We start from the raw sequence: 10,633 nt of genomic DNA, 5'->3' as shown, positions 1-10,633 counted from the left end.
TGATAGAACCAAATCGAACCAACGATAAATAGCCAACAGCAATTGCCAGTTCATACAAAGACTATTTTGTAACCCAAACCGCGTAATGGTTGGCGAGGAGACGACGAGCAGAGACGAAGGGACCTGCCAATCCCCGGTGGAAGATATTTGGAATAAAAATATTATGGATTTTTAATACTTACCAAAAGATACTAAAATCCGGTTATAAAGTAGGCCTTAAAAATATAAGTACCGGGTATTCAATACATTAAGGAATTTCCGACTTAAATATATCTTTGAAACTATTAAGCGGGTATTATGCATATAGTTCTACCACATGCATGGTAATTACTTGTCAGCAACATGTAAGACCACTAAACCACCACATACAACTTAAATATGCAATACAATCTAAGTGATGTGTAGCCAAGGCCACAAACATTTGCGAAAATTTTATGAAAAGGCATGACAGAAAAATTCGATTCGAGTTGCAGAAATCTCCCCATCTAAACGCAGTTCAACTAGACAGCGAATGATCTAACTTCAAACTTTTGTTAAAGATCTGCTATATAAGGGCTGCCGGATTGTGCAAAAAAAAAACAATTCTATTTAGAGTGTTGCCGTTAGTAAGAAGTAAGAAGTTGTGAATCCGGATAATGAGTAGTAAAGCGTTAAGGTGTTCGGATTACAAAGAAAGATAAGTGTATAGCCATTAAATTGGAACCTTTATTTAACAATCCTGTGATCGAACTCAAATGTGGGTAACAAGGTAAACGAATTATCGAGAAATGCGTTACGATTCGTATCAGAATTAGGATTGTCAAATAAATTCCCAAATAGTGAATTGTTTTAAAATGGCAAAGTTTAACGATCTGAGGATTCCATAACTAAATAAGGTGCTGGAAAAGCGTGGTTTAGCAACAAATGTAGTAAACTCCAAATTACAATCACGGTTACGAGAGGCCATTGGAGGCGCACGGGCCTCATATATCAACACAGATGTCCTCACAGTTGGAAAAGCAAGAATCGTGTGTAGCAGTACAAGGGTTCTTACAATCAGAAGGTAAAGAAGCTTGTATACCAGCACAAGTACCCTTACAGTTGCGCTGATTGCATTACACTAATCTTGATTTCTAATTCCAACAATATATTTTAATTGCTCTTAATACGACAACACTCTAACTGAAACTGTATTTGCTGCACAATCCGGCAACCCTTATTTAGAAGAACTTTAACTAAAGTTCGCCACTAGAATATCCTGTCATCCGTGTTCGTCACAATAGTGTAATGGCTTTCTCGACAAATCATCAACTCTTGAGTCCGATCACTGGATTGTTAAATAAAAGTCCCAATTAAATGCCTATACACTAGTTAAACTAAGTTAAATAACCTAACACATATTATTTACTCGAGTTTACAACTTATTGCTTATAGCTCTTTATTCAGCAGCACTCTAATTAAAACTGTCCCTGCTGTACAATCTGGCAGCTTTTATAAAGATCGTTACGAAATCATCGCATTCAATAGAATTGAAAAATTAGCTAAACTTTGAATTAAAGCTATTTTTACAATAATTATTACTTAATAAGTATATTATTCTAAAATTTTGCCAATTAAAATTCAGAAGTAGATTCCGTGTAAAAGCCATTGAGTAAATTGAGTACTTCTCCAAATTTTTATTAAGCGCTAAATCTAATGCATTGTATAAATCTACATTTAACCATACCAGGTATTCCAAAGTTCACTAATCCACACGCAAAAATGTTCCACTTGGTACGGGTTGCATACGAAAACATCCAAATGCCTGAAATCTGCTACAGTGTGTTGCCGTGTTATGTTTTAAAATTTATAACTTTAATGTTTTTATTCATATTCCAATATTTTTCGATTACCAAAATTCCTAAAGATTAAATTTGCATATAAAAAGTATATCGCTGTGAGTGTTTTAGAATATTTTGTAAATGTTATTTACTAATAGTACATTGAACTATTATATTGTTCATGAATTGTACCCGATTTTGTATATATATTAATTTTTGTTTCGATGAAATTAAAACCAGCAAGTTGTTCTGTCATGTATTTGTTAATGAGTAAATAAACTTTTTTTTCGAAAATATTTTTGATAGTTTTCATTAATGTTTTCTTTTACAAATACGTGTTCACAAAAAATTTATTTAAATCCTTTTATTTACATCTCTGTGCCAAAAAAGGCAGAGGGTCGGCTTTAGAATAACGTCCCACGCTTTCGGGGATAAAACTGGTATGGGCGGATAGAGGAGATCCTCCAGATCAAGAATATATATAGATATAGCCGCGGGAAACTTATAGTTTTCGAGATATTTACGTTTAAAGTTGAAAATTTCAACTATTTAAAGTACGTATTTTTGCGAGTTAAAATGAATTATACACTTATATTTTTCACTTTTATATCCACTAACACTTGACTAATTCGTTTTTAGAAATTTTTTTTATATTAGATGCTGCAAAAATAGCTTTATTTCAATATTTAAATCATTCTTTAATTTTATTAATTTTGACAATAACAAAATGGTTGTGAATGTCAAAACATCAGTGTTGCCATACTAATATATTTTGCAAACGAAGAAAAATAAAATTAACAGAGAGATTGTATCCTAGATACAGGAAACAACGCAAAAAGAATTTCTGCGCAAAAAAAACCTTGATACACCCGGGTGTTGGATCAACCAGGGTTATTTTTTTGAAGCGCGGCCGAAGGCCGCCAACGCAAAAAGGAGTTCTGCGCAAAAAACCTTGATACACCCCGGTGTTGGACCGACCAGGTTTAATTTTTTTGAAGCGCGGCCGAAGGCCGCCAACGCAAAAAGAAGTTCTGCGCGAAAAATATTTTGATACACCCCGGTGTTGGACCGACCAGGGTTATTTTTTTGAAGCGCGGCCAGAGGCCGCCAACGCAAAAAGAAGTTCTACAAGAAAAAAGTAATATTGTCATAGAGGGTATAACATAATACTTAACATCAATGCTTTGTAATAGTTTATTTCTCTAGGTTTTGGATACCTGTATTTGGGGTATTATCGGTTTTAATTTCTTTCAGTTCAATTACAAAAGATGTCGATAAGGTAACACTGGTTATTTGAAATTTTGCAACCCTTTTGTTATTGTCAGAATTAATAGAATTTAACAATATTTTAATTATTGAATTAAACTATTTTTGAACTATATAATGTAAAATAAATGTGTACAAACGAATTAGTGAAATGTTAGTGGATATAAAAGTGGAAAATATAAGTGTATAACTCATTCGAAATGGGAAAAATGCGTACTTTAAATAGTCGAAATTTTGAACTTTAAACCGAAAATATCTCGAAAACTATAAGTTTCCCGCGGCTATATCTGTACATATTCTTGATCTGGGGGATCTCCTCTATCCGCCCATACCCATTTTATCCCCGAAAGCGTGGGACGTTATACTAAAGTTTTCCCAAGGCAGATTTCGATCAGGTGATCTCAGCTGTGTTACACATATAGGAACAGCCGATTCTAGTTGTTAATAAAAGATTATGCAATAATCTAATGTTTAAAACTCGAAGTTGTCAAATAAATAACTAGTTTGCGACTTCTGATTACTAAATTAGTCGATAGTGAAATGTTATCGAATCATTTAATTTCTCTGATCACACATTCTTCCAATGGGATAAACGTTGTTAATAGACAATTGTCAATAACTTTGTTATATAAAGGTGAAATGTTATCTGTGAGTGTTCGATCTTGGAGGCAGTGTACTATAGTTTTACACCGTACACTTTCAACGAATACAAATGAATATCAATGTGAAAATGTTGCTAAGAGTAAAGGCACTAACCGGTCAATGCTGTTAACCCAACATAGAAATGTATTATTTGGTATTATGCCGTACGATGAACCCTGTTCTTGGGTTCACTTGACGGAAAAGTATACAAAGAAATTATTTGGACGATATGGCTTATCATCAAGAGCTGATCCTTGCGTGTGTTTCAAAGCCAAAGGGCTACAAGAAACAAATGAAAAACATTCGTTGGATCATATGCTATTACATCAAAGAAATAATAGAATGAAGGAAAATCAATATATAAAGAGCAGAGAAATGGAGGTCGCTGCTAAGCTAGAAAAATTAGAACAGTGGAAGTTGGAAATGAGGAATAAAATTGCCAAAAAGGAAGCAGATGCATTAGCAGCAAAGCAGCAGAAACAAAGACTGATAGAGGAAGTTCGAAGACATTTTGGTTTTAATGTAGACCCTCGGGACGAAAGATTTAAAGACATGTTGGAACAAAAAGAGAGGGAGGAAAAGAAAAAACATAAGGAAGCTAAACGGAAGGCCAAAGAAGATAAACTAATGGCGAGAATTGCAGGAAATAATTCCAAAACTTAAGAAGAAATATATATACGGATAATCATATTGATAAATGGTTTATAAATTAAAACTGCATTGTAACTATTTATTTTCAATGTTGCTGTGTAGAATCTAGACTCTAAAATCGAATCGTTTGAGATAACTATAGAAGACACATTAGTTATTAAGATATTTGTTGACAAAATCATAACATTTCAAATCTAATAGAAACTTTTTCAGCTAATCACTTGTTTAACATATTTTATATATATTTTTCACAGAAGTTTCGCAGATTAAAGAGTTTTGTTGTTTGCTAAGCGGTTGTCATTGTTGTTTTCTAATCAAGATAGATAGGGAGTAAAAATAGATAACTTTATGATGAATTAGTATGTGTTTTCCTTGGCACTATGAGAAGGATAGTATTGCACCACCCTCATTCAAAGCTTCTTGGGAACATGTCCTTCAAGCACTACCTCGTGTCAAAATGAAAATGTGTGAAATTCGATGACACAAAAAAGAAAAGAAAAGAAAAGGAACCTTCTTTGTATCGGTTAGTATGAGTCATCCTAGAAAAAACCCCTTGCAACTGGGTGTTGAATGTAGCCTTCTTAAGACCTGCTCAAGCCTTAGGTAGATAGGTAGGTAGATTGGCTGTTTTTCGACACACCTCGACCGATGGCTGCGATTCTTTTCCTATCGAGAGCCTTTCAATCCCATAGGAGATGTTTAATGGTCCTCCTGACAGCTGCAACCGCCGTTATATGGCGTTCCAAGTCTGCTGGCATGTCTGCCTATAAGACAGTGGCCTGTTAGTAGTCCTACTAGAGTTATTATATCATTCCGTTTGAGTTTTAACAGTCTGCATGTATGTTTATAACATGTTTATCGATTAAATATCTACAAGTCAGAGGACAGAAGCATATATATGGTCTCTTTACCGGAATCTAGTTTTAGAGTGGTGCCTGTTCCGGATAGTTCATCTGCTACACAGTTCCCGGGAATATCACTATGTCCTGGGACCCATTGCAGTTTTATCGTGAAATAGGATGTCGATCCGCTAAGATCAAGGCATAATTTCATTGTCCTAGACGAAATCCTAGGAGACATTAAGGATATCAAAGCCGCTTGGCTGTCTGTATATATAAATATATTTCTTGTTGTGATCACACTCGTTGTCAGTACAAGAAGGCTTTCTTTAATTGCTGTGATCTCGGCTTGGAAGACACTGCAGTGGTCTGGAAGCCGAAAGTCAATTTTGGCATCTAGTTTAGCTAAGAAGGAACCTCCGTCTACTCGGTTATCTAGTTTGGAACAATCCGTGTAGATGCTTATCTTTGTCTCCTTGTCCACTTCGCCCCTTTCCCACTCCTCTCTGGGATTTAGATTCAGCTCTGTAGGAAATCCGTAGTTATGGGAGGAAACGGGAACTTCCTAAGTATCATAAAATGCCCCTTAATACTAGCGATAGTAGGGAGGATTCCCTCAGTCTAAGAACTGACTTCGCTGCCATTGGCTTGCAAAACATAATGAGGGCGATTCCATTGCCCGACGTCAATATCGTGTAGTCATCAGCGTACGAGGTCATGGAAACTCCCTCTGGTGGCTGGGGAAGTTTCGAAATATAGAAATTAAACAGTAGCGGGGAGAGGACGCCGCTAAGTTTGGAGTTTTGACCTCGAAACAGTACGGATGTTATCGGACGATAAAACTCCCTTTTGTTGGCGGGTTTCGCAGGCTTCGGTAGTGGGGCCACTCTTCCGACTTTCCACACATCGGGTATTTGAAGAGTGGTCATCGACAAGTTGAGGACCTTGGTGAGATTGTTTACTCCCGTCGAGCCTAGATGTTTTAGCATCAGCATGCTTATTCCGTCAGGGCGAATGGATTTGGACGATTTAGCATTTGTGATTGCACTCTGAACCTCCCCATCGGTGAAAGTGGTGCGCAGTCTTTTGGCATTTTATGCAGTCGTCTGGTAACACATCGTTTGGCCTTGTCGGTCGAAGGGTGCAGTGGAAACTGCCGGCTAAAATAGCTCGCGCACAACTCCTTTTCATATTGTAACGGATTTCTCGATAAATCGTCGACCTTGTAACTCACACTTGAGTTCGATCACTGGATTGTTAAATAAATGTCTCAATTTAATGGATGTATACTTATCTTTATTTCTAATCCAAACAACTTAACGCTTTACTACTCATCAGAATTTACAGCTTCTTATATCTCAATTGCTCTCTTCATGGCAACACTGTAATTAGAACTGTGTTTGATACATAATCCGGCAGCCCTTATACAGTAGAACTTCGCCACTAGAACATTCTGGCATCTACGAATTCGCTTTCTAGTTGATTGTGGCAATTTATTGTCAGTTCGATTTTGTTTTATCATTCGTGTTTGTCACAGTAACAGCTGCATGTTAGCCCTTTGGCTTATATTTTTATGCGTTTATATGCAATCATATTTATTGATATGAATTTCATTATGCGAATTTTTATGAATGCTTCCAAAACTGATAAAACTCTACTTAAATTATGGAATTTCAAAATAATACTTATAGTCAATTTGGACATTTAATAATTTTATTTAGTTTTTTTACATAGTATACATTCCTAATAAATATTTTGTTTTATAATTGTTACTTATAAGAGATTAAATTTATTACAACATATATATACATCTTTTATCATATTAATCTTATACAGTCTCATGTATGTATATCTGCACATGCGCATTTGAATGTACGAATTCAGAAATTCAAATCATGCTTTTATCACTTATCAATACACTATATGTGCGCGTATTGATTTATATGTACACACATATACGTACTTTCAACAGGGAACCTCGCTTCATTCATAAAAACAGACAGCCCAACATCTCTCCGAATATGCGCTTGCCTACAAGTGGCTTTTCGCGACGAAGGCAAAAGCTAAAAATCTTGAATTGAACAAATTTTTGATATTCCCTCTAGAAGGGAAAAGTGGCAACACCGCAAATATTGTATGAGTATTAAAATATTTTAGAATAAAAGTGACAAGATAGTATATTTGTGGGTTTACAATTTAAGAAACTTTTTAAAGAATATATTCAATATTCCTCTGATTTATATACACAGTAAACCCCGGATAAGTACCACTCCTTCAATCCCTCTTATCTGCCTGTGTCTTGCTGCATCTCAAATACATATACATATATATAAATACATAGAAATTATTCTTTTTACTACCATTCGCTTGAGTACAACAGTAGCTTAGGTACCACAAAGCACAAAAATCTGCATCGTGTGTTTTGCACTTAACCGGGATTGACTGTATTTGTCAAACAATGTACGTTGTAAGTATTCTTATATTTTGTACACACATCTGCCTGTATATATGAACATAACATGTTGACTTTGTTTCCATTTACGCATGCCACGTTGTATATGAATAGGGGTTGATTTTCCACTTGCCCATATGCGATGTATGTTTGTACAAGTGTGTATGGTTCTGTTGGTCAAATTTACCTAAGTGTGTTTTTGGCGTATTGGCATGCTGTTAATATACATACATATGTACATACATGTAAATAATTGTTGATAATTTTTCTTTCAAACTAACAATTGCGTGATTTAAAAAAATTAATATTTAATAATAAAAATTATATTAGGCCTAATACTTGTTTACGTTTTTTTCCATTTAAAATAGAAATTTCTCACACGACTTAATAATTAAATTAAGTCAATTAATTCCACCTACTCTTTTAAACACAATTTAATCCATCTTGAATAAGTGCAATATTAGTGTTTAAAAAGGCTAGGCTCAGTTGCAACACTAATAAAAAGAAAAATAACAAAAAATTGGAAATATTATAAAATAAAACTGAAAGTAGAAGAAAAGCTGAAAATATAAGAAAAATAAAAAAGAACCTGTAAATAGAATAAAAAGCAAAACATTAAAAAAATGTAAATACTTTTTCATTTTGTTAATTCATTACTCACCCGAGCATAACATTCATCGGACTGATTAAACCACTGAGGAAAAACGTTTTCAGTTTTGTGATGTATAGCAGACAACATCAGACAACGAACATTAGAATAATGAGCATATTCGTTGAAGAGCTTGACGTACCACATCATTTGCAGTGGACACACTTTGAAGACATTATCACTAGGATTGACCAGCCTTAAATCGCCGTCATCCTTATAGTTTTTTGCTCTGATTAGGGCCTCCGAATAAAGCTTTAAATCGCTCTGTGTCTTTGTCATTGCCTTAGTGCATTTATCGCAATGAATTTTACACAGAATTTTCTGGTAGATACCATAGCCTTTGTAATACCATTTGACTTGGACGTCAGCTTCGTCGTCCTCTTCAACGAAATTTTCGTCTGGAATAACTAAATTTTCCAAACCGAGTGGCTCATATTTCTTCACATCTTGATGCCGATCTTCGCGGCCTGGGTTCCAATCTAAATTTACACCGTCATCATCCTCACAATTTTTATTTTTATCGATATTAATCGTTCACCCATATAATGAATTTCTTTAGCAGTGGGATGTATATTCATACCCGGACTGGCTCGGACTCTATGAACAAATTTTCCTACGCATCCTGATTTAATTTCCCAATGTGGTTATTTCCTTTTGATCCTTAAATAGCTCATTGGAAAACATTATCATTCCCCTAATCGTTTTGCGGAAACTGTCAATACATTTCAACGATTACTATTCGGAAATTTAATTGAGTTTAAAAACTTTATGTGGTCATAGAGGCGTTGGACCTTCTCGGAATAATTTTTTAAAAGCGGATATTTGAGAGATTTTCTTCAAAAATAACTGCGTAGGCTTTACACATTTTTTTCAAATATTTTCCAGAGCCGAATAGATTTTGGCTATAGGCCATTTCTATGCCAGCCGCGACCTGACATTTAAACTGACATTTTTTCAAAGACGCCGGGATATATGTGGGACTTTGTAAGTTTCGGACAAATCTTAAAATGTGTATTGCTCTGATCGACAGAGTATAGTTTTTTTTATAACATTAAAACTGACTATTCCATCAGGAGTTGAAATATCATATTTCATCAACGTATTGCGGACGGATCTTTTTTGTAGAACCTTTGTGCATGTCTTCACTAATTTCAATTAAATTGAAAATTGAAGAATTTGGTCCCCTATGATCGCAGCCTTTACGTTGAGGCCAATCGACTTCGGTACTGCAATATTTTTATTCGAAATTTCAAATAAATAGTGTGTGAGAAGTCCATCTTTGGAAATAAAGTAAGAAAACACATATTTCCAACTTGAACTTAACCCTTTTATTACAAAAAAACAACACTTACCTATTTTCTTTTCATCATCAATAATATCCCTAACTCGATTACAAGTTAGATCGAACTTTGTGATGATTTCATCAAATATCAGAACGCAAAACGTTCTAGAACGGACATATTTTTGGCAATTTTGCCTAAATTTCCCATGACATTGGAATCGACGCCAGGGACAACATACCTAATGGTGCGCCATCTCAAAAGGGAGCTCTTGCTTGGTAAAGCGAAACCTAAATCGTCACACATGAAACTGTAGGATTTAGTGGACATGTATTGTCGTCAATATTTTGTGCCAATGGCTTTTCATTGTCACTAAAGAAAGTGTGCTTTATGACGATCATCGAATGTTAAAGCAGCAGGGCTGGAAATTTCATCCGCAACTATTGCACGTTCTTTAAGTTCTGTATATCGACTTTTCGACTTTTTATTTAGTTTGAGCGCATTACTTTGATAAAAACGTGCGGATGGAGCAAATCGTTCGCGACTGTCTAATCAGAGCCTACGTCGTTATTTTGTGACGGTAATCCTAATCTTTTTACCTCTAAAATGGAATATTCTTCAAATTCCCTCAAGGTTATGTCGTCCTCTCTATCTCCTACAGCTGCCTTAGGACGTTCATAAGTGAAAGTGACGGGCGGGCACACCCAATCAGAGTCAGTACTAGATGAGCTACGATTTAATTCCGACTCTTATCTTAAAAATGGATCTAATGGCGACACGACTATGTTGCAATACATGTATGTGTTGTACATAAAAATGTTAAATTCAACACCTATTCATATGATTCTATGTATAAACGTATATAATTACATAAAAAAAGAAATTTTATATCGGATTTATTTACTTTATATAATTTTAGCTGACTTGAAGTAAAATATGTCAGTAAAACTAAGTCTTTACCCTATTATATAACTTTATAAAATACCAAATTTGATTGTAATTCATTCAGAATTTCGTCGACTAAATAATATCGTTATCTTTCGCAATATTTTTTA

The 10,633-nt window shown here is 34.8% G+C and overlaps 1 protein-coding gene across 1 annotated transcript; it reads left to right on the top strand.

Annotated features, from left to right (window-relative positions):
• The first annotated feature begins 3,605 nt into the window (after positions 1–3,605).
• Positions 3,606–4,714, top strand: CRIF (growth arrest and DNA damage-inducible proteins-interacting protein CRIF). Its single transcript, XM_014239882.3, has one exon. The coding sequence runs from the start codon at positions 3,606–3,608 to the stop codon at positions 4,368–4,370; it is 765 nt and encodes a 254-aa protein (XP_014095357.2). The 3' UTR covers positions 4,371–4,714.
• The last annotated feature ends 5,919 nt before the right edge of the window (positions 4,715–10,633 follow it).

Source organism: Bactrocera oleae, chromosome 6 (assembly GCF_042242935.1).
Source record: "Bactrocera oleae isolate idBacOlea1 chromosome 6, idBacOlea1, whole genome shotgun sequence".
Classification (NCBI taxonomy): domain Eukaryota; kingdom Metazoa; phylum Arthropoda; class Insecta; order Diptera; family Tephritidae; genus Bactrocera; species Bactrocera oleae.
Note: the sequence above shows the minus strand (reverse complement) of the source record. Positions and strands in the feature narration are given on the sequence as shown.

Bases quoted from the DNA above. Each gene is read 5' to 3' on its own strand.
- CRIF (XM_014239882.3), top strand. From the start codon at position 3,606: ATGTTATCGAATCATTTAATTTCTCTGATCACACATTCTTCCAATGGG.